Raw genomic sequence first — 22234 nt, forward strand, 5'->3', positions numbered from 1 at the left:
GGAGAAACCACCTGTGGTTTCCAGGAGCCTCGCAGTCAAATCGTGGCCAGCGCGGGCCGCGGTGCTGGCATCTTCTGAGCTGACGGGGTGGGGACCGCGCGGCCCTTCACTGCCTGCGGCGCCCGCGACTCCTCCCGGCTCCCCGGCCGCGGCGTGCGCTCGCGGTGCCCGGTTCCTTCCCGTTACGCAGTTCCTGTCCCTTTAAATCCCAACCCCTGCCAGGGGAGGCTGGGGCGCGCCGGCCGGACCCCGGGCCGGGGGAGGGGCAGGGCGCCCCGGGGTCCCCGCGTGCGCGCGCGCGGCCGCCAGCGCCCCTCTCTAGGCGGCCACGCGCTTGCCGGGGCCCGGAGCGCACGCCGCCGCCGCAGTGCCGCCGCCCGGCCCGGCCGGGATCGGTGCAGCAGCGCGCGCCGCCGCCCGCGGGCCCCGCCGCCCGGGCCTGAGCCGCGCCCCGCGCCCTCCCGCTCCCGGGGCGCGCGGCGAGGGGCCCTGGCGGCGAGGTGGAGCCGCGGGCACCAGCCGCTCCCCCGCCCTGCGCCGCCCCTCCCCCGCCTCCTCCCGGTCCTGTCTCCAGCGGGAGCGCGAGACGCTGGTCAGGCTCCGGCGCAGCTCGAAAATGAACAATCGCCGCGGGCGGACCTAGACGCCGCCGCCGGTCCGCGCGCGGGGTCGCGGGCGTGCTCCGTCCGTCCCCACCCGCCACCCCCCCCCCCCGAAAAGAGCATCGCAACAAAAAGCCAGCCAGCCAACCAAGACTCCGGTTTGTTGATCGCCTTGTTTTTGGTTGTTTTTTTTTTCTTTCACCGCTTGCGGGATTCGCAAACCGCGTTACATGCATGTCCAGTGGGGGTAGGTTTAATTTTGACGATGGAGGGTCCTACTGCGGAGGCTGGGAGGACGGCAAGGCGCACGGCCATGGCGTCTGCACCGGCCCAAAGGGCCAGGGCGAATACACCGGCTCGTGGAGCCACGGCTTTGAGGTGCTGGGCGTCTACACCTGGCCCAGCGGCAACACGTACCAAGGCACCTGGGCGCAGGGCAAGCGCCACGGCATCGGCCTGGAAAGCAAGGGGAAGTGGGTGTACAAGGGCGAGTGGACGCACGGATTTAAGGGGCGCTACGGTGTGCGGGAGTGCACGGGCAACGGGGCCAAATACGAAGGGACCTGGAGCAACGGACTGCAGGATGGCTACGGCACGGAGACCTATTCGGATGGAGGTAGGTGAGGGCAGCGGGGGCGGGGGAGGAATGCGGACCGTCCCCCTCTTTCTCCCTCTGTTTATCTCCCTGGAAGTTGAGCCTCGCCTTCCAATTGGGCTGTGGGCTCCTGGGGCATCTCTTAGGTTCCCAGGAGGCCTCAGCGGGCCCCTGGCCACAGGTTGCCCCACGCTTGATGGGGACAGTGGCCCGTGCCAACCCAAGGGTTGGGGGCTCTCCAGCAGCAGGGCCAGGCCCCTGCTGCAGCAGCTGAGCCAAAGTCTCGGCATATCCTGAGGAGCAGGCCTGAGATGTGCACCTGCCGGAAGGCCAGGCCGGGCCCTCTGCCACCTCTGGGACCCGCTAAGGCAGGAAGGGTCTGAAGATAGACCCTTCCCCTCCCTGTAGTGTTGCCCGCCCGGTGTCCCCAGAGTCAGGCTCCGCTTAGCTTCTTGTTTTCCTGCGGTGCCCAGGGCCTCCCTCAGTCCTAAAGCAACCCAAGCCAATGGAGATGGAGTGCTGGGAGCGCCGGAGGCGGGGGATGCCGACCAAACCAAACAGCAAGGCAATAAACTTCTAGGTGGTTGGACACAGGCTGTCGAAGCAGGCTGCTGGAGGGAGGGAGGGAGAAGGCCCATCTGTTTAGCGGGAGCCCAGGAATCTGGCCGTTCAGTGGCTGAATCATTTTCACCTTTAGTTTGGGGATTCGCTCTGCGCCTCCGGTGTAAGATGCCACCACAGTCCGGGTAGAGCCCGTGCTGAAAGCCAGGAAACTGCTAGTGTGATGATTTCTGTTCAGAAGTCCTGGCTGGCTTGGCAGCCTCCACCTTATCTGGACACTCCCATGCCCACTCCTCAGCAGTGCTGAGACCTCTGCAATAGTTATAGGTCCTGGAAATCAGACCCCCAAAGCCGACTCTGCCTGGAGCCCGCCCCCACCCCCTGGCGCTCATCCCAAGAGGCTGTTCTCTTGCCTCCCTCTGGGCCTGGGCGGGTTCGGATTTTTCGGGCATGGATGCCTGGGAAGGGAGTGAGATGCAGCAATGACTTGGGCTTCTGCCGGGGATCCGATGGAGCCTGTGTGTGTTCTCGGTGCCTGAAGAACACACACAGCTCTTGCCTGAAGCCAGCACCTGCTCCCGGACACATCTAGGAGTGATCAGGGCTGGAAAGTAATTATTATTTTGGCTTATGCAACTGAAAGGCAGGGTTCGTTATTACCCGAAGAGGAGGCGGAGTCTGGGCAGTTAATTATATAATGCTCCTGCCTGTCTGCGCCTTGCCCAGCCCTGGTCCCAGTTGGCCTTTTCTGCACTGTTGTTTTCGTGGATAAGGCTGGAGAGTTTCCCTGACCCTGGGGCATTAAGGCCCTCCTGAGGTTCCAGGTGTGTTGTGTGTGTGCGCACACGCACGTGTACTCACAGTCTTGGTTAGGTCCTTGCAGCAGGTGTGGGTGGTCGAGCAGCCTGGTGTTTCCAGCAGGGATCCTTAACAGGCAGTTGTGGCCCAGGGCAGTCAACACTCAGGGCCCTGGATAGACTGTTTTGCAAAACTGTCTTCTAGAGGTTTCTGCTCTGGAATAGCTGTTTTGGTGCCCTGGGGTGACTGGGCCCATCAGAAAGGGAGAATCCCAGAACACTTGAGGGTGGGGCCCTGTTCCCAGGCCTGCCCACACCCAGACATCTATCTCCATTGGCTTAAAGAATTCTTACATCCCCATCAACAAATGTTTATTGAACACTTACTATGGCCAGATGCTGTGAGCTCTGGGAACTCAGAAGCAGGCAAAGCAGGCATGATCTTTCCAAGTGTTCACTTAGGAGGATGGCAGCAATTCTCCATGGGGAGTTGGGAGCAGGCACTGGGTCCTCCAGGGACTCAGAGCCTGGTGGGCTGAGAGCATCCCAAAGATGACTTCCTGAGGATCTTGGCCCTCTCCTGGGAGCTTTCCAAGTTGTTGTCCTCCTGTTGTATTCCCTGCTCCCAAATCCTGCCTGATCCAGCCTGCTTTGAAGGTGAAGTCAGTCGGGCTAGGGTTGTGTGTGGGCGGAGGTTCAGAGCCTAGCCTTGTAGCAGAGCCCCATGGGTCTGGGACTGACCCAACCTTGCCCCGTGACTCCTTTTGTCCTGTACCCCTCAAGAGGATCACAGTTCTTACCACTTTCCCTGGAGTGCATGGCAGACATGTGGGTCTGGGCTTCAGCTCTTGGATGGTGACAGAGCATGACTGACATCAAGCCGGCCCTTCTCGCTCTGGACATTCAGGTACAGGTGTCCAGATCCAATTTTCTGAGCATGATCAGCTTTTTGTTAGGAAGGGGTAATTTTTGAGACACCCCACCCATGCAGTTTTCCCTGAGGAAATCCTTTTGTGAACCCTGACTGGGGTGTGATTAACTGCAGGGGCGGGTCAAGGCCTGGGAACCACATCCCCTTACCTGGTGGGCACATGGTCCTCAGTTGAGGATGATTGGTTCTCTTGAGTGAATCGTCCCAACTTCAGCACACCTCGGGCTTTCTACAGGGGTGAGCGTTTGGGGCAGACAACAACATAATGCCACAACTTTTGCTCTGTATCCAAGGCTGACTTGGAGAAGCGGTGATCACCACGAGCAGAAAATGTACTCTGCCTTCAGCTGCGCTTGGTACGGAATCCGCTTCGACTAGGGACACTTCTGCCAAGTCCTCCTCCGGCTTGCCCTCCCCCATGCACAGTTAGGCATTGCTCCTGATGTGAGCCCAGTGAGCGACTCCTGAGGCCCCAGGGACAGGGTGGGGGCCACAGGAGGACAAGCTTTTGGGGCATTGGCCACCTGGCCTTGAGTCCTGGCCTTTCCAAGGATCTGCTTTGTGACTCTGGGCAAGTGGCTTAACCTCTCTGAGCTTCTGTCCCTTTGCAAAAGGATAGTACCATGGAGTGGGCGAGGATGAGCTGAGGGTGGAGTCCCAGGCTCTGTCAGGAACAAAGTGGGCATTCGTTTTATCTTTCCAGTTCATGTGCGGAGAGTGTATCTGTGAACAGCTCCCAGGAGAACAGCACTCAGACCTGAGTCACCAGGCAGGACTGAGGTCACCATACAGGTGACAGTCGGAGGTGACAGGAGATGTTTACCATGTCTCTTACACTTCCCATGTCACACACTGGGCAACAGGGACTTGGAGCCAGGAGCCTTAAGGAGAGCTGAGACTCTAAGTTAGCCTTTATTTGCTTTGCCTTTTTATAAACTCCCTTTGTGAACTGCCGGCTGCCTCTCCTACATCCACGTTTGCCATGCTGGGGGCAGCACCCTGGGTACAGGCAGATGCCTGCTCTGGCACCCATCGCTTGTCTCAGTGAGACCCTGAGACCTCCTTTCTTTCTGAAGATAAACAAGGCTTCCTCTGGATGCCTTGGACCAAAAAGTCAGCCCCCCCCCAATAAGCCCTCCCACACTGAGAGATGAGTCATCGTACGCCCCGGCCTCCCCACTCCCCATACGAGCAGGTCCCGTTCACCGGCCCAGATTCCTCAGCCCACACACATCACACACACCCACAGTAAGAACTCAGATCCACCCAGGCGCCGCACACGCGCGCGCGCACACACACACACACACACACATGTGCGCACAATACACCTGCCACCCTCGGATCTTCCACCCCGTCCCCCGAAGCAGCCACATGTATCTCCTGGTTTTGTTTGCTCTGCCATAGCTGAGGGCTGGGAGTCCCTGCCGCCCTGTAAATGTGGAGTTCTGTTGAAAGGGTGGTGCAGCTGCTTCCATTTTAAACGTAAGCCTCTGGCATTGGTGCCCCTTGTGAAGAGAAACTGTTATCAGACAACACAAATGGAACCCAGGGCCTTGCTGTGCTGGGTGGACACTGCCACCGAGCTCCATCTCCAGCCCCTTTTTACTTTTTTTTTAAATTTTATTTTAGATAGGGTCTCGCTAAGTTGTTTAGGCTGGCCTTGAACTGGTGATCCTCCAACCTCAGTCTCCTGAGTGCTGGGGATTCCAGGTCCATGTTACCATGCCCGGCTACGTAAACTACCTTCCATGCTGGACTGTGAGGGAAGCCTTCATTGAAAAACTCTAGACTAAGGGGCCACAACCAGCCCATCAGCCCATGCACACAGATGTTCCACCCGGACTCTGTCTGTCTCTCTTCACTGCTGAGGCAAGAGAGCCAATGACTAGTTCTGTGTTCCAGTTATAGTTGAGAAAGAGGGGTCGGTGAGAAGTGTTCCCTCCCCCACCCCAGCCCCAGCTGCTGGCACTGGGGCCCTGATGTCAGCCTTGAGAGTGGTATCCGAGAGCACCTAGCGTGGAGTCTCGGGTGCCCTGAGGTGTGAGGACCTGGGCTAGAGAGAGGGTGACTCTGGAGGAGGTAGTGCCAGTGTCCCAGATGAGGACCCGTCCTCCTCAGCACCCTAGGACTCCACAGTTCTTGGTGTAGCTCCTTGGCTATGCTTGCCTGTGTTCTCCGTAGGAGCCCCTCCCTGCTGGCCACGGAGGAGATGCCACTGGATAAGATTCTGGGCTTTTTTTTTTTTTTGCATAGTTGTTGTATTTTATTTCTTTTGGGACAGGGGCTTACTGTGTAGCCCAGGCTAGCCTGATGTTCACTCTTTAGCCCAGGCTGGCCTGATGTTCACTCTGTAGCCTAGGCTGGCCTGCATCCTGCAGAAATCCTTATACTTCCGCTCTTAAGTAGAGATCCCCTTTTTTTAAAAAAAAATGCTTAGCAAGTTTTAAATTTGTCATTGTATGTGTATGACGTGTGGGCAAGTGTGGGTGTAAACATGCCACATCATGTGTGTAGAGGTCAGAGGACAACCTTCTTCTTCAGGCTCACACGGAAAGTGCCTTTACCCACTTCTCTAGCTCATTGGCCTGTTTGTTGTTGTTGAGACAGGGTCTTGTGTAGCCCAAGTTGGCCTTGAACTCTCTATGTACTTGTGGATGACCCTTTAACTTTTTTTTTTTTTTTTTTTTTTTTTTAATTTTTCGAGACAGAGTTTCTCTGTAGCTTTGGAACCTGTCCTGGAGCTAGCTCTTGTAGAGCAGGCTGGCCTCGAACTCACAGAGATCCGCCTGCCTCTGCCTCCTGAGTGCTGGGATTAAAGGGATGTGCTACCACTGCTTGGCTTTAACTAACCTCTTATCATCCAGCCTGGACCTCCTGAGTGCTTGGATTATAGGTTTGGTCACCACACACAGTGTGTGTGTTGTTGGAGATCAAATCCAGGGCTTCTTGTGTGCTCTGCAAGCTCTCTACCAATTGAGCTACATCCCCAGCTCTGGGGTCCATTTTTTAAAAAAAAGGATTGATGTGTTTGTTTGTTTGGGCCCATGTGTGCTCTGTGTGTAGAGGTCAGAGGACAACTTGCAGGACTTGATTCTCTCCTTTCACTATTTGGGTCCAGCAGAATGGACACAAATCATCAGGCTTATCAGCAGGCATGTTTACCTAATGAGCCATCTCTGACATGGGTTTCAAATTGAGCTGGCTGACGCCTGGGTGGGTGGCTCCTATGAAACAGACTGAGGTTCTTCAGCACCTTGGACAACGCCCCGGCTCACCTATTGCTCTGGACTCAGAAGTCAAGCAGGTGACTGACGTTCTGGGGCCAAACCCACTGGGCTCAAGAGTAAACCCTTGGCCCTGAACTCTCCTGTCTGTTGTGTGCCTAGTCAGTGTGTCTACCACTCTGTCCACTGTCTGTTGCTCCAAGAAACAGCTGCCGGTCTGTCTTACCCCATGCTACCCTGCTCACCTTCTAGTGGTGTTGAGATGGGTTTGGGTGAAGCTTCAGGAAGGCTGACTGCCCTAAGTGCAGTCCAAGGTTTACTACCCTCTTCGGTTGTCTGCTGGGGTCGTGGCATGTGGCCGATGCGCAGCTGAAGGCAGACGGAGGAATGGTTCTGTCTGGTGGCTGACGAGAGATTGTCTTGTGCTTTCTCTTTAGATTGGCCTTAATGGATTAATCACCTAGGCCAGTCCTGCCCACCCCACTGGCCTTGGCCTCTAGCCACGTGCAACCATTTGCATTTGAATCTAATTAAATGCAATGCAATGTAAGGAGTCAGCTCCTTGGTGCAGCGGCCACGTCTCAAATGCTCTATGGTTTGTGGAGCAGTGGCTGCTGTGGTGCACAGGAGACAGAGAGACTGTTACTGTCACTGCAGAAAGGCCTGCAGGATGTGATGGCCTGGTGTGTGCTCCCCTTGCAGGAAGGGGTGTTGCTGGTGGGCACTGCCTTGTGGCCAGGGACTAAATATTGTCAGCTTGTGGTGGTCACTCTATGAACTTGAAAATGAAGGTAACGTTTACTTTCCTCATTGTTCCTGATGTCCATTTCCTCTGGAAATCTTCATACAATGTGTGTTTGTGGTCAGCCTCCCATTTGGCCCCTTTCTACTATATCCCTGCCATAGTATTTTATTACTGGCTTGGACAACCAACCAGCATTTGAGACAAGTCAGTAGTACTGGGTGAATAAATAATTGTGATACTGTCCTAACAGTAAGATGCACTCATGTCTGGAGATGGTTCTGGACCACCACTGAGCAAGGACAGACCTTGTAGGGTGCTGGAAAGAGGAGGTCCGTGGCCCTCTCCCTGCCTGTATGAGAACCACCTCTCGGCTGCTGCCCTCCTCAGATGGAAGCATCTGGGACATCAAGAGGCTCTCACAGAGCAGCTACCGTGTTCAGAACACAGTGCAGCCACAGGGCCCGCCTTGTAATTGCCTGCGCCTGTTGCCTAGGCCTGGCTGTGTGCAGGGCCTGGCTTGCAGGAGCAGAGGAGACCAGATAAAAGAAAGAAACAAAAAATAGGGTGACATGGTCTCCTGGAAAAGCAGGTCGTCTGGATACAGATGCAAAAAAATTTGTAATATAACTTGGTATCTGTCCTGCCAGACTTTAGGGACTCTTAGGGAAAGTCCCACAAGCCAGTGTTTGATGTGCATCCTGAAGGAGCAGCAGAGACCATCCCAGGGCAGGGAGGCTCCAGCTGTGTCTGGAAGCCCACTCCAGGTTCCTAGCTTCTTGAGAATCCTCCGCTCCATCCTCTACCTCAGTTTCCTAGTCTCTGGGGTGGGGCATTGACCTCATCCTGCGCAGCGGGTGCTGTCTCCCCACTTCCCAGCAATGTCGCAGGTGGTCACCCGAGTCTAGGAGGAGCTCTAAGGTGCAAACGTCGTCCTGAGAACTAAGACCTGGTGCTTCCTGCCAGCCAGCAAGGCATGGGCTGCCTCTCTGCCAGCATCTGTGACAGGACCATCCAGAAGGACAGCCTGAACACAGATTGTCAGCCTTCTTGAATTTCTGGGCTGGGATATCACTCAGGAACATAAACGTCTTACAGACTCAGGTGAGGCCGGTGCCAGCCCAGGGAGTGGTTTGAGAACCATGGCTTGACTGGGTCCCTCCCAAGCTTGCTGCACACTAGAACCACTCTGTGTGGTCCTGGGGTACCCCTATCTCAGCTGGGTACGAAGTCTGTCTGGAGCACTTTGTGGGACATCTGGGCTCGCCCAAAAGTGCAGGTGAAGGAGCAGCTGAGCCCTGGGGATGCCCCATGAATTCCCCAGGTGAGGCTGATTCCTGCCTCCAGAGAAGCCCTGTTGGTCCAGAACACTCCAGCTTGCATCAGAACATTGAGCATGCATCCCTTTCTGCTGGTGCCCTGGTCTTATTTCAAGTATTTCAAGGCTGTGGAAACGAGGCTCTTAGGGAGTGGCATCCCAGGCTGGTGTTTGAGAAAAGCAGATGGACCCCAGGATGGTTGTGGCAGAGGCAGATGTCAAACCCTGGGTCAGTACTTCAGGAAGCTGCTCAGGGGCCTCCTTAAATATATGCAAAGTAGACTAGACATTTCCAAGCTCAGTGGCAATGTTGTAGTCTCTGCCACCGTCTTCAGGTGGCCTTCTCTGTGGCTATGGTGGCTAATTTTGATTGGAGATTTGATTGAACTAGGGCACTGGTGAGACCACCTTTGGGTGTGTTTGTGAGAGCATTTCTAGAGAGAGATAACGGTGTAGGAAAGATACCTTAAATGTAGGCACCATCAACTCGTACTGAATAAAAGGAAAAGGGCAGATTAAAGAGAGCATCCACCCCCGTCTGAACTGTGAGAAAGCAGCTCCCCCCCCGCTGCCACAGCCGTGACTTCCCCTCTCGCAGACCCTGTGACCATGTGCACTGCCTCACCCATAGTGGGACAGAGTTGACAGTCACAGCCTAGAGCCCCCAAGACTGTAAGCCAGAGTGCGTAGCTTACATACTGCTCTCTTCAAAGAGATTAGAAAAGTGGGGGCCATGGTGTGTGTGTGTGTGTGTGTGTGTGACCTACTGAGGTCATGTAGTTGGTGGGCAGCAGAACCTAAATGGTTTTCATAGTCTCACCACCATCCCCTAGTTTCCTGACGGAAGGTCATGTGTCAGCCTCCCCTTCCTTTATAGATAAGGGGCCAGAGCAGTGAGGAGCTGTGGCTGTGGTCTCAGCTTAGCAGCAGCAGGCTGATCCAGATCTGGTAGGGCTTTGCCCAGTAAGTGCTAAGCCCCTTGACAAAACCACTCACTCTCTGGCAGAAACATAAAGGCCTTTGCAGTCTCGTGGTGCTCTGTGCTCTTCTAGGTGTTCACAGAGCCCCAGGGAGGAACACTGTGCTCACCACAAATGCCTGGACCTGCTCTGCTGGCTCTCCTCTTGCACAGCAAGGACAAGAACAGGTAGATGGCCAGAGCCAGAAGGGCTCTTCAGGAGAGTAAATCTGAAAGTAGGGGCTGAGGCCATGTGGCAGAGGCAGATTTTGCCCTCCATTGCATCTGCCACCTCCAACTGACACCCCACCCCCACTCCCTCTCCGCAGCATAGGGTACCCAGCATCTTTCTTGGGCCTGAACCTGGTCCCCAGCTCGGCAGCATGGTCTTGAATGTTCCTTTGAGTTGCATTAACAAACATCCCAGACCTTGGCTGCTCAGTCTCCAGGCAGGGAGAGCGGAGCTTCCCCCATCCCACTGGGCAAATGTGTAGCAATTGCTCCGAGAAGCCATGGAAGTGAGGAAGGCTGGGTCAGGGACACAGCCTTTGCCATTGGGGAATCTGGACAAGCTGCTTGTACTATGTGCAGGGTCGGGCAGTGGAGACTCTCTACTATGGCGGTGCTGAGGCCCCAAGGACCGTCACCCCTCAAGAAGCACCCGTCTCCTGCTTGTTGTCCCTGGGAAGAAGTGTTCATTTCAGGAAGAGCCATGACCAGCTTCCACAGAAAGAGTTTCCAACACAGAGGAAGGCCAGGGAAAACCTACCAGAACTTCCGGGTGGAGCAGCTCTGAGGCCAGCGTGATGGTTCGGTTTTTTTGTCTGCTCTAACTAGAGTCACCTGACGAGAGGGAACCTTGATTGAGGACTTGCCGCCATCAGGTTGTCCTGTGGGCAAGTCTGTGGGCCAGCTTCTTGACTGACAATTGATGTGGGAGAGCCTAACCCTCTGGGAGCAGTGCCATCCCTGAGCGGGTGGTCCTGGATACTATAAAAAGGCAGGCCGAGCAAGTCATGTAGAATAAGCCAATAAGCAGTGTTCCTCCGTGGGTTCTGCCCTGACTTTCCCTAGTGATAGATGTGGCAAGGAAGTGGGAGCCAAATGAAGCCTTTCCTCCCTGCAAGCTGCTCTTGGTCAGTTATTACCACAGTAACAGAATGGAAGCCACGGCAGTCGCTATCACAGCCCCGCGGGCATGCTTAGAAGCTGGTGTGTGTTGCGCTTTGCACCCGAGAGGGAGAAAATGGCATTTTGATAACGTTTGGGGTGATAACTTTATTGAGATATAATTCACATAAAAATTCATTCTCTTCCAATGCATGCATTAGTACTTTGTGTTTTTATTTTGTTTGAGTATATTCATAGTTGGGTTCTCATCACTAGTCTAACTTTTCTCCCTTCACATTTGGCTCTGTGTGTGCATGAGGGTGCATGTATGTGCATGAGTGTGCATGAGGGTGCATGTATGTGCATGCGTGTGCATGAGGGTGCATGTATGTGGCAGTCGAAGTCAACGCCAGGTGTTCCTCTTCAGGTGCCGTCCTTGCTTCATATGAGACAGGGTCTCTCACTGGCCTGGGCATTGTTAGCTAGGCTGGGCTGGATGGCCAGTAAACTCTAGAGATCTGCCTATATCTACCACTCACAGTGGGAGCCACCATACCTGGCTTTTCTCTGTGGATTCTGGAGATTGAACTCTGACCCTTATTCTCCTGAGGTCTGCATTCTACAACTGAACAGGGTCTCACTGTAACCCAGGCTGGCCTCAAACTTAGGCAGTTCTGCCTCTGCCTCCCCAGTTCTGGGATCATAGGTCTGTATCACCAGCCCGTCTGGAACCCAGCCATCTCTGTACCCTCCTTCATGCCTGCTGACCATTCGCCTGCTTCCTGTCCCCAACTTTACCTGCTTCGGACATTTCAGACATGTGGGGTCATACCTGTGTGCCCCCGTTTGACCAGTCCTTTCACGGAGCATGGTGTTCTCAATCCTCGGTGCTGGTACTTTGTTCCTTTCCTGTCTAAGTATTACTCCATTGTTTGGTGGACACACCGTCCTTCCTCTGTTGGGCCTTTGCCTTGGTCCCCAGGGCAGCATGCATGCTGCCGTGACTCTCTCTGTGTGTATTTTCAGTTCTCTCAGGGGTGCCAGAAGTGGGCTCTCGGGGTTCTGTGGGGTGACTGATCTTACCTTTTGAGGAACCAGCTGACCAACCACACAGCCGCTGCTCTCTCTCCCATTCCTGCCCGCAAGGTGTGAGGGCTTCAGTTCTCTACATCCTCACCCCAGGCTCACCCACACCTGTTATTCTTGCCCCTCTGTTTGCAGCCATCCAGGCCCAGCGGAGTCTTGCTGTGGTCTTGTTTGTGCTGCCCGCAGTGCTGGGCAACTCTTCACACGCAGTGTGTGCTCCTGCCTGGGTGTCTGTCTGCCCATTTAGCTCTGGCCTGTATTGCTTGTTTTTATCATTGCCTTCTAGGGTTTTCTGTAGATTGTCTGTGTGAGTGCTGGTTGGGAGGAGGGTAGACTGTCAGAGATCTCCTCAAGGTTGGTTTCTTTCTCCCAGAGCTCTCGGCACCATGCCAGGCACACAGTGGGTGTCCAGAAAGAGCTTACAGTGACAGACTCAGGGTCACTGCTCAGGGTTTGTGGTTCTTTTTTTTTTTTTTAAAGATTTATTTATTTATTATGTATACAACATTCTGCCTCGATGTATGCCTGCACGCCAGAGGAGGGCGCCAGATCTCAGTACAGATGGTTGTGAGCCACCATGTGGTTGCTGGGAATTGAACTCAGGACCTCCGGAAGAACAGCCAGTGCTCTTAACCTCTGAGCCATCTCTCCAGCCCCGGGTTTGTGGTTCTTGTCGTTAGAGGCTGTGACACACAACCAACTGGTTCTGGAGATGGGTGGACAGAACCCAGGATGGTTTGGCTGTTAGTCGCTTTGGGGTCTGTGTTGGTTCCTTGCTTGGTGTTGGTGGAGCAGAGGGCACAGGAGACAGGGTGCTGTCTGTGACCTGGAGAAAGCCTCTGGGGAAGTAACTTTGGATAGAGAATCAGGGCGGCAGGAGCAGGGCTGTTGGGGGGGACGGGTGGGCCTCCTAACTTGCAGAAGGATCCTGTGGCACCTCAGAGAGGGTCTGGGGCCCACTTGTTGGGCCACAACTATCAGGGCTCCTTCCTGACCATCTCTGTGAAGGGTCCGAGGGACTGCACCATGTCTGGAGCCCTAGGCTTAACAATGTGTCTCTAAGAAAGTGTGGCAGTGGAGCCATAGACAGTGGTTGATTGGGCTGGAGCTGGCTTCAGCAATACCAACCCAACCATGAGGTGGCTTTCAGGAGAGGAGAAGATGTGTGAGCCCTACGGAGTGAGCAGCAAGTCAGGGAATAGGAGCTGGGGAGAGGAGGGAGACAGGTGGGCCACCCAGTCCTCCTGCCAGGACCCAACTTCTTGTGTCTCCCCCCACTCTATCTCTTCCAGTGCACCTGTGCCTGGAAGCCCAGGCAGTATCTTGGCCTGCTGTGGAGGAGCAAGACAGAGATTCGGACACAAAGCCATGGCCCAGAATGTCATAGGATGTAGGTACAACCTAGGAACCTAGGGCTATGATCTGGGTATTCTGTGGCTTCAGGAAGTTGCCTGCCTGCCTGCCTCAGTTTCCAGCCTCTGGAAGGGCCTTTCAGGACTTTTAGCACTCAGTAGAAACTGGGTCCCCCAGTACTGGGGATCGTAACCAACTTCCCTCAGGGATAGCTACCTCCAGCTCTGGCCCCAGGAGGTGGTGGGCCTGGGTCTCTAGATAGGACTATCTGCTGGGTCCCAGGTGCAGCTGGCACCCTGGGGAGATGGCTGCACAGAGGCAGAATGAGGTAGGGGAACTGAGCTAGTCCCTCAGGACTAGGCCTAGGATACGTTCTTAGCTTCAATGAGTCAGAAACTGGTTGGCTTAACTCTGTAATGCGGCTCCATGTCCCACCCGTCGGCAGGTCTACTGACCTGCCCCAAGCTTTCCTCTTCACTAGCTGTCTCTGACAGATGACCAACTCTCCCATGGCTACCAAGCTCCCTCTATAGAAAACCCCAGAATCCCCCTGGCCCCTCCCTGCCTTGCAGACATCACCATGGGTGAAGATTTGGGCTCATTCCTGAAATGAGGATGTGTTGTAAGGAGCCACTGAAGGACTTGGGCTTTGGGGGGCAGGTGTTGAGGGAGGCCCTAAGCATTAGGGTCCACTCCATATGGTGTTGTCTGAAAGATAGGCAGCTTTCTAGAGAGGGGACTGTGGGGACAGGGCTGTGATTGCCTGGAAGCCTCTATCCTTTGTTTTTGCTAGAGAGGGATGGTTGGCATTTGTGGGTGGCACAGTGACCTGCATTTGCTCATTATCCTGCTCTGGGGGTGACCTTGCCTGCAATTGACACTCTAGAAGGCAGTTCACACCCAGAAAGACATTGATGGGGGTCAGGAGCACAGGGGTGGGAGTAGTACAGACATGTAGGTGGCCAGTTGATCTCTTTCGCTGATGGCGTTAGGGCTACCTCAGGCCTGTGCTTTGCCTCCTGTCCCCTTGCTGCCCCTTCCTCAGCCCCTGTCTGTGTGCTCCGATTTCATAACTGAAAGAAGTTTCCAGAAAGCCCACCTGTCTCCTTCTCTCTTCCTGGCTTGAGCCTGAGCTCAGCTGCCCAATGAACACTCAAGCTCCCATTCCTGTCAGGCAGCAGCCAGAGAGAACCTCTGTACCCAGAGACCTCTGGAGGACCCAAGAAGGCTGACCTGGGCTTCCTGAGAGCTGGGCTTTCTTCTGCCCTCCCTCATCGAAGCCGCCCTGTCCCTCAGCTTCTCCACGTGGATGTCCCTTTCCCTGACTGGTGTCCCTGGGGGCTGCAGGGGCAGATGTAGGGGTACAGCCTCTGCTGTCCTTGTCCCCAGGCCTTCTTGGCTGGCCACTCCAGTGTCCGGCAGAGTGGGTGGGAGGCTGATCCCCAACTTCACAGCCAGAGCAGGCCACCTGTGCAGTGCTGCCCAGGGTTGTTTGTGTTCACTGGGACTGGACATGCCATCTCCATGGGGGACAGTCTCAGGCCTGGCTTCAAGTTGAGGCCAGTGGAAACAGAATGTGATCTTTACCCACTTCGCTTGATCAGCCCCTGCCCATCCTGCCTCTCCTGACGAAAGGCCAGGTCCGGAATCAGAGACCAAGGCTGGCCTTAGCCCCAGCCTCCTCTCTGCATGGGACTCATGGATCCTCTGGGTGGGTTTTGGGTGTTTAGTGGAGGTTTAGGGGTACGGCTAGGCCACATCCCTGGCCTGCAGCATAGCTTTCTCGGAAGTCCTTGTCATGGGTGGTCTCCACAGAGCCCCAGAACAGATTCAGTAGTTCTGAACATAACGATAATAGAACATCACCATTTGTTCCCACTTCTAGGATAGATGGAGGAGTTGGATGACCACAGAAGGGAGCAGGACCCCTTCACCCCATGGTCAGGGAAAAGGAAGGCTGTTGCTGCCTCCCCAAATTTGGTGAAGCCCATCCAAGGTCCAGCATTCCTCTAGGTGCAGATAGAGGTTTTCCACTGACCCATGGCCTAAAAGCAAAACAGACACAGAACACTTGTTCTTGCAGAGGATTCAGGTTCAGTTCCTGGCACCCAGGCGGCAGCTCATAATCGTTTGTAACCCCAGTGCCAGAGGGTCTGCCACCCTTTCCTGACTTCCAGAGGCACTAGGTACATCTGTGGTGCACAGACAGACATGCAGGAAAAACACCCGTGTGCGTAAAATAAATTAATCTAAAAATCTCAGGAAGAAACCTGGCACCTAAGAATCGTTTCTCTGTTTTTCAATCTCAGCCCCCGAAGGTCACCTGCTCTCAATCCTCTGGATCTGCCCAAGCCGGGGGTGGCTTTGAGCAGCTGGTTTCTGCCACCAGCGTCCATGTGTCCAGTGTCCATGCACATGGTGTCAGAGTGTTGTTTCTTTCCATAGCTGAGTAATATTCTGTTGCCAAGACAGACCGCACTGTTTTTTGTCCTCCCTCCAGTGGTGTACGTGTGGGTGGCTTCTGTCTTTGGGCTGTATGGACATCATCGCTGTGGACTGTCATGGTGAACATTCAAATGGAAGATGTGTGCATTTTGCTTTCTTTTCTCCAGAGTAGGTCTCCGAGTGTGGTGGTTTACTTCCCGTGACTGCAATAAATTTCTGAGATTAATCAAACTATATATATAGTGGGAAGGCTTGGAGATGTCAGGCCAGGATTGGCCTCCATGCCTTTGGGCTTGTGGGAAGGCACACACCATAGTGGGAATACCATTTGCCTCATAGTGGACGCACGAGAGGAAGGGGCAGGTGAACCCCATTATAGCCTTCAAGGGCACACTCCAATGCCTTAAAGGTCTTGCCACCTCCCTATAGCTCTCTGGTAGGGATTTGACCTTTAACACCTGGCCCCGGTGGTATCTGATCCAGACCGTGACACTAGAGTGGAAATGCTTACTGCGGTGTGACATGAGGCTGAATGGCTTGAAGAACTTCTCCAGTCACATCTCATGTTCTGGAAGTTGAACCTGCCCCAGGACCATGTTTGGCAGAAGCTGTAAGATGATGGGCAGGCTGGGGTTGCCAAGCACGTGGCACATGGTAGGGAAACCCGTTTTGAGTGCTCAGCTCCGTCCTCCTGGCATAGGCCTCTTCCTGTCCTCCCTCCATGCCCTGCAGCCCAATCCTTGAGGCAGGCCAGCTAACCACTGAGAGTCCCTAGACCTTGGGTGCTGAGGACCACAGCTTGCCGTGTGCATGATGAGCAGAGACAAGGTCACTGTGGGTCATGTCTCCATCCTGAGGTTCTGAGTTGCCAGCAACCTGCTCTCCGTCAGGTAGAGGGAAGTTGGAGAAAGGTGATAAGGATACAGGGAACATGGAGTCTCTGTGGTCCTCCACAGGGACATACAGAGAACCTAGGGACCTCCCTGGGGACTCACGGAGACCCAAGGAACCTCTGTGGAGACAGAGAGACTTTGGGAACCACTGTGGAGAAACACTGTACTTCTCTAAACCCGAACTGCTGTGAAAGTCACGTTAGTTACTTTACCAGGACTATGAAGAGCATCCCCATGCTGCTCCAGTGTGGACAGTGGTCAGCCAAGAGAAGTGTTACTACGAAGTCCACATGCTCAGGCCACTAGGGTGTAGCCTGTCATTCACAAAGCTGACTGCATCAGGCTTGTCCTTTCCCAGGCTGAGGTGGCCACGCAGGTAGTTCCTCAAGCCGCATTGACCCTACGCTGTTCATGGTACCTCTCATTCAGGCAGTGTGGAAGTGAAGATGGGGTTGTGTCCACAGCTCCGCTGGACTCTGGTTTTGCTCTTGACCTCTCCTGACTCCATGTTTGTGTTATGCAAATGTGATGCATGTGTCCTCCAAAGTGGCCACCTTCTGGTCACCTTCCTGCTTCCTCCATCTGCTGTCTGACTCTTCCCTGGTGGCTGCTTTCTCTCTTGTCAGTTCTGACTTCTCCTGTCCCTAATCCTGTTTGGGAACGCATGTGCCCACAGCTTATGAAGACTGTATGTGGTAGACTCAGGACAGTTGAAGCAAGCCATGCCACCCAATGATGCCATATTCCACAACTAGATATCCCATTCCTTCAGAGGCTGACCTTGTCTCTGTAAGCATGTGGTTAGTGTCAGATCTTCAACATCCTACCTCAGAAGACGGAGGACCTCGGATTCTTTTTGTTGTTATTGTTTTTCGAGACAGGGTTTCTCTTTGGCTTTGGAGCCTGTCCTGGAACTAGCTCTGTAGACCAGGCTGGTCTCGAACTCATAGAGATCCGCCTGCCTCTGTTTCCCGAGTGCTGGGATTAAAGGCGTGCGCCACCATCGCCCGGCTAGAACCTTGGATTCTTGTCCCTATCCCCTCCCCTGGCCACCCCAGCATTAGAGCAGAACTTTAAAGCAGAATCTATACTTGGTATTTTTCATCCTTGCTGCAAGCTTTATTACTGCTGAGCCAAGCAATGTTCCCCAATGTACATTTTCCATGCACAATTTGAGTTAGCAATCGACTGGTTTTTAATTGTATTGTTTTATTTAAATCATTGGTCAGTTCTCCCCCCACCCTCCAGATGCTCAATAAGAAAACCTCTCAATGCAGCTGTTCCTCTCGCACCTGTCAGGTCTCTGTCTGTGACCATGCAAATCCAAGTCTGTTTCCAGGCTGATTCCTCGTCTCGGGGCCCCTCCATCATCCCCATTTGATCACCCTGTCTTCCTCTTTCTTGGGTTCTTCCCTCATTTTGGTGGCCCGCATCCTGCAGTAGCTTTCTGAGAAAGGATGCCTAGAAGGTAACATTTGTGTGTCTTGATCGCTTGATTAACATGTTGGTGTAGACTGCAGATGAAAAATCATTTTTATTCAGAGTCTGTGCCTTGTGAGGGGGCTCAGTTTCACATCAGGGAAGCCTGTGTCATTTTGTCTGTTGGGTAGTTTCTTTTTTGTTTTTCGAGACAGTTTCTTTGTGTAGCCCTGGTTGTCCTAGAGTTCCCAATGTAGACCAGGCTGGTCTTGAACTCAAAGATCCACCTGCCTCTGCCTCCCAAGTGCTGGGATTAAAGGCGTGCGCCACTGGTATGCTCCATTTTTGTGTTTTTCTGGAAACTTCCTGCTGCCATTTCTTTCCATTCATTCTGCAGGGATATGGGTCCTCAGTCAGCACCTAGGCCCTTCCTGTTCTGGGAGACCATCATCTCAGTATCTAGTTTTTCCTTTTTGTGCTTTCTTGGGACTTCATTTTAGGGCTTCTCGGATGAAACCTTCGGTGCCTGCCTCAGTGTCCTGCCCACTTCGTTTCCACCTTCGCCTCCTGGAAGAGCGTGTGTCCACACAGTTCCATCCCTGGGTTGGAGGGATCCGGTGGACACACTTCTCCAGTAGCTGCTGCTCTCCAGAGCTGCACCAGGCGGCTTTAGAGTGTCACTCTGTGGTTGGTGATGACAAGGATGTGGTCATTCTCATGGCCTTTTCCTAAGGATAACTTGCCAAAGACCTTGAGAAAACCTTCCTTGTAACCGAGAAATTTAGTTCTGGGGATGTGTCGTAAGGACAAAGTTTGATGCTGTGTATGAATATCAGCCCTTATAAATAGGCAACGCGTGGGTGAGGGCTTAACTCGGTTTGTAGTCTGTGTTTGGTGTGTGCAAAGCCAGGGATTCAGTCCTTAGCGTCATAAATAAATAAATATGAAGTAAGTAAAACAAGAAATAAGGCAAGACCCACAGGTTGGACCCAGTGGTGATTTCTGTGGTAGGAGACACCCATGCAATGCATTATGACACTGCTATTATTAACAGTGGGAAGAGGTCCTCTTCTGTGAGGCACAGAAGGTTCTAGAACATGCTGTTACTATGTGCTATGCTAGGCACGTTTCCCTACCTCCCTGTCCTGCCTTTATCCCTAAGACACCGGGGCGTACTTCTGCAATGGTAGGATCCACCCCATCGGGACCTTGGAGTGTTGTGCTTCTCTTCTCAAACACAAGCTCAACAGGTGATTTCCATCCTCAGGGGCAGCACTACGGTGTCCACAGTGGTCACTTGAGAGGCCTGCCTGGCACAGTCCCCTACCGTGACAGTGCCCCGGTACCTTTTCTTTACTCTGGGTGACATGGACTCAGCCTGCTCCCCAGAATGGTTGGGAAAATCACTTCTTGGCTGAAGCCCACGAGGCACAGCTTGAACCCTCAGTGCCATGACTCGCTGGCCAAGACAGCTGACACCCCCAACCTCCCAGCTTCCTAGAGCATCCCATTGGCCACTGTGGGCAGAGGGCTGCCAGGCGGCAGGCTCCCTGTCCTTTATGGATGAGGATGGCTACAGATCAGGTTGGAGGCCCTTGTAGGGGGACTGCAGGAGGGATATTCACATAGCCTTGTCCTTGGGCTTCCAAACTTGCGAGAACGGTGCCCGTCCCAGTCCTCAGACCAATGGCCTCCAACCTTTGTGGCAGTGGACTGAAGGGTTGGTCCCCAGATCAGTTGCCTTCTCTGTAGGCCCTTGTCCCAGCCAGCTTTGAGACCACATAATGACCCATGTGGGAATATAGAGAGGTCTGCCCCTGCATCCAGGTGGGGTGGATTCCAGTGTGTTCTCTGTAGAACCCTCTGCGTCCTGTCCCTTCTCCCTGACCCCACCTATGTGACCATCCTGGATAGCTACATCTCAGGCTCTGCTCTGGAGAAGTCAACCTTGCTACATTGCTGGCTACTTTCTCTTCTCTTCCTTTCTCCTTCTGTTTTGTTATTTTGTTTGCTTTTGTCAAGGAGTCTCACTTAGTAGTCAGGCTGGCCTCAAATATGTGATAATCCTTCTTTAGCCTTCCCAGTACTGGGATTGAAAGCATGAGCCATCATGCCTGACTTTTTCTTTTTCTTTCTGTGTAATACTTGGGGTGAATCCCAGGCCCTCGCATGTGCTAAGTATGTGTTCTGTCACTGGGTTGTGCTGTCATCCACCAGTTATGTTTCACCCAGGATGCCACGGCTCTGGGCAGATTTGTCCAAAGCCCTGAGCATCTGTTACTGCTGAGAGCCACACATCAGTAAAAGCTATGTGCCTGCAGTGTGGAGTTGGTGCCTGGGTAGCCAGGAAGGTACACTCTGGGCCCTTCAGGAACCTGGTACTAGTCTGGGCCAGTGTAGTATGTGGATGGTTGGTTCAAGTGACTGGTGTGTTGCTAGTGGCTAGGGAGAAACATGAGCTGGGTCGACCTGGAGGGCTTGGGTTTGATTAGGGAGACACTCTGTGAACTCAGCCTCAGTTAACCCAATCTCCTTAAGTCTGATCTGGCTGGGACCAGTTGGCTGGGGGCTGTGAAGGGAGAAAACAGCTGAGAATGATGATGGCACGTGCGTGGACCCTGAGTGGGGTTGCCTGGCTCCCACCTGACAATGGCATACATTGATCTCAGAGGTCTATAAATGAGGAAGGGGTCCTGGGTGATGGGGGGGATAAGGGACCAGAGGAGGCAACTACTATGGACTCCTGGTCATGTCACATCTGGCCTGCTGTGTCTTTAGAATACATGAGAGAACCAAGTTTGTGCTGAAATCATTTGGTTTGACACCTTGTGCCTCAGAATACCAGTGTCCGCCTCGGGGCATCTGCTGTCGTGGGCTGGAAGAGCCCCTCCCAGGGTGATGAGCCCTTCTGCTGGGTCTGCAGAGGGAAGCTGAAGGGGCCCCGAACCTTGTCTCCAGTCAGACAGTAATAGAGTGAGACAGGAGTGGGGGTCTGGATGTCCCCTTGTTGTTGTTAGTGCCTTCTTAACATCTTGGGGCTCGGGAGATTGCTCGGTCAGTACAGTGCTTGCCACATGACCTGAGTTCAATCCAAGCACCTGTGTAAAAAACCAGGTGTATGGCACATGTCTGTAACTGCAACAGTGAGCGGGTGGATCCCTGATGCTTGCTGGCCAACCGGTCTACCTGAATTGGTGAGCTCCAGATTTAGTGAGCTCTTGTCTCAAGGAGAAGGTGGAGCATCGGGAGAGATGGCTCAGTGGCAGAGAGTGTGCACTGCTCTTCCAGAGGTCTCAAGTTCAGTTCCCATCACCCACTTTAGGTGGCTCACAACCTCCTTTAAGTCCAGTTCCAGGGGATCTGGTGCCCTCTTCTGGCCACTGCAGGCACTGCGTACATGCAGGAAAACACATAAGTGAAATTAAGTTAAACCTTTTAGAACATTTTAGTTAAGATACTTTAACTAAAAATTTTAAGTCTTAACAAAGTGGAGAACAGCCATCGAGGAATACAGCCACCAACAATTTACCTCTGCACAGATGTGCACACTTGCTCACATCCATGAATATGTACACACACACACACACACACACACACACACACATTCTCACATTTTTGTTTTGTTTTTTCGAGGCAAGATTTCTCTGTGTAACTTTGGTACCCGTCCTGGAACTAGCTCTTATAGACCAGGCTGGCCTCGAACTCACAGAGATACACCTGCCTCTGCCTTCCTAGTGCTGGGATTAAAAGCGTGCGCCACCACCACCACCTGGCCCTTAACCACCCTTTCTTATTTGGAGAAAGAATTTGGCTGTGTTGCCCAGGTTGGCTCTGAGTTTCTGGGCTCAAGTAATCCTCCTGCCTCAGCCTCCGAAACACATAACATGGCACCTTGGTGTCAGCATGCCACTGTGTAGTCACCGTCTGCTCTAGAACTTCTCCATCACCCCACATGGAAACATGACCCCAGGGAGGGGCATTAGCCATGAACTCCTGTTCCAGCCCCTGGGCTTTAGCCCTGTCGGTGGAACCAGGAGGACTTGTCCTTTGATGCCTGGCCGGCCGCTTTTACTTTTATGGTGCAAAGGTTGTGCCTTGGTATGATGACATTAATGCATCCAACTTTCCTTGGCTAATTTTCCATGTTATGGCTTTGCCACGAGGCTGACCATTATTGACACAGAGTTGTTTTGGACTCCC

The 22234-nt window shown here is 53.6% G+C and overlaps 1 protein-coding gene across 1 annotated transcript in view; it reads left to right on the forward strand.

The window, feature by feature from the left end:
* Positions 1-836: 836 nt before the first annotated feature.
* The window catches only part of Jph3 (junctophilin 3), a 57392-nt gene continuing 35994 nt past the window's right edge, over positions 837-22234 (forward strand). The window contains exon 1 of the mRNA XM_038313165.1: positions 837-1218. Within this exon, the coding sequence (XP_038169093.1) occupies positions 837-1218 (382 nt within the window). The remainder of the gene's footprint in view (positions 1219-22234) is intronic.

This window comes from Arvicola amphibius, chromosome 15 (assembly GCF_903992535.2).
Source record: "Arvicola amphibius chromosome 15, mArvAmp1.2, whole genome shotgun sequence".
Taxonomy (NCBI): Eukaryota; Metazoa; Chordata; class Mammalia; order Rodentia; family Cricetidae; genus Arvicola; species Arvicola amphibius.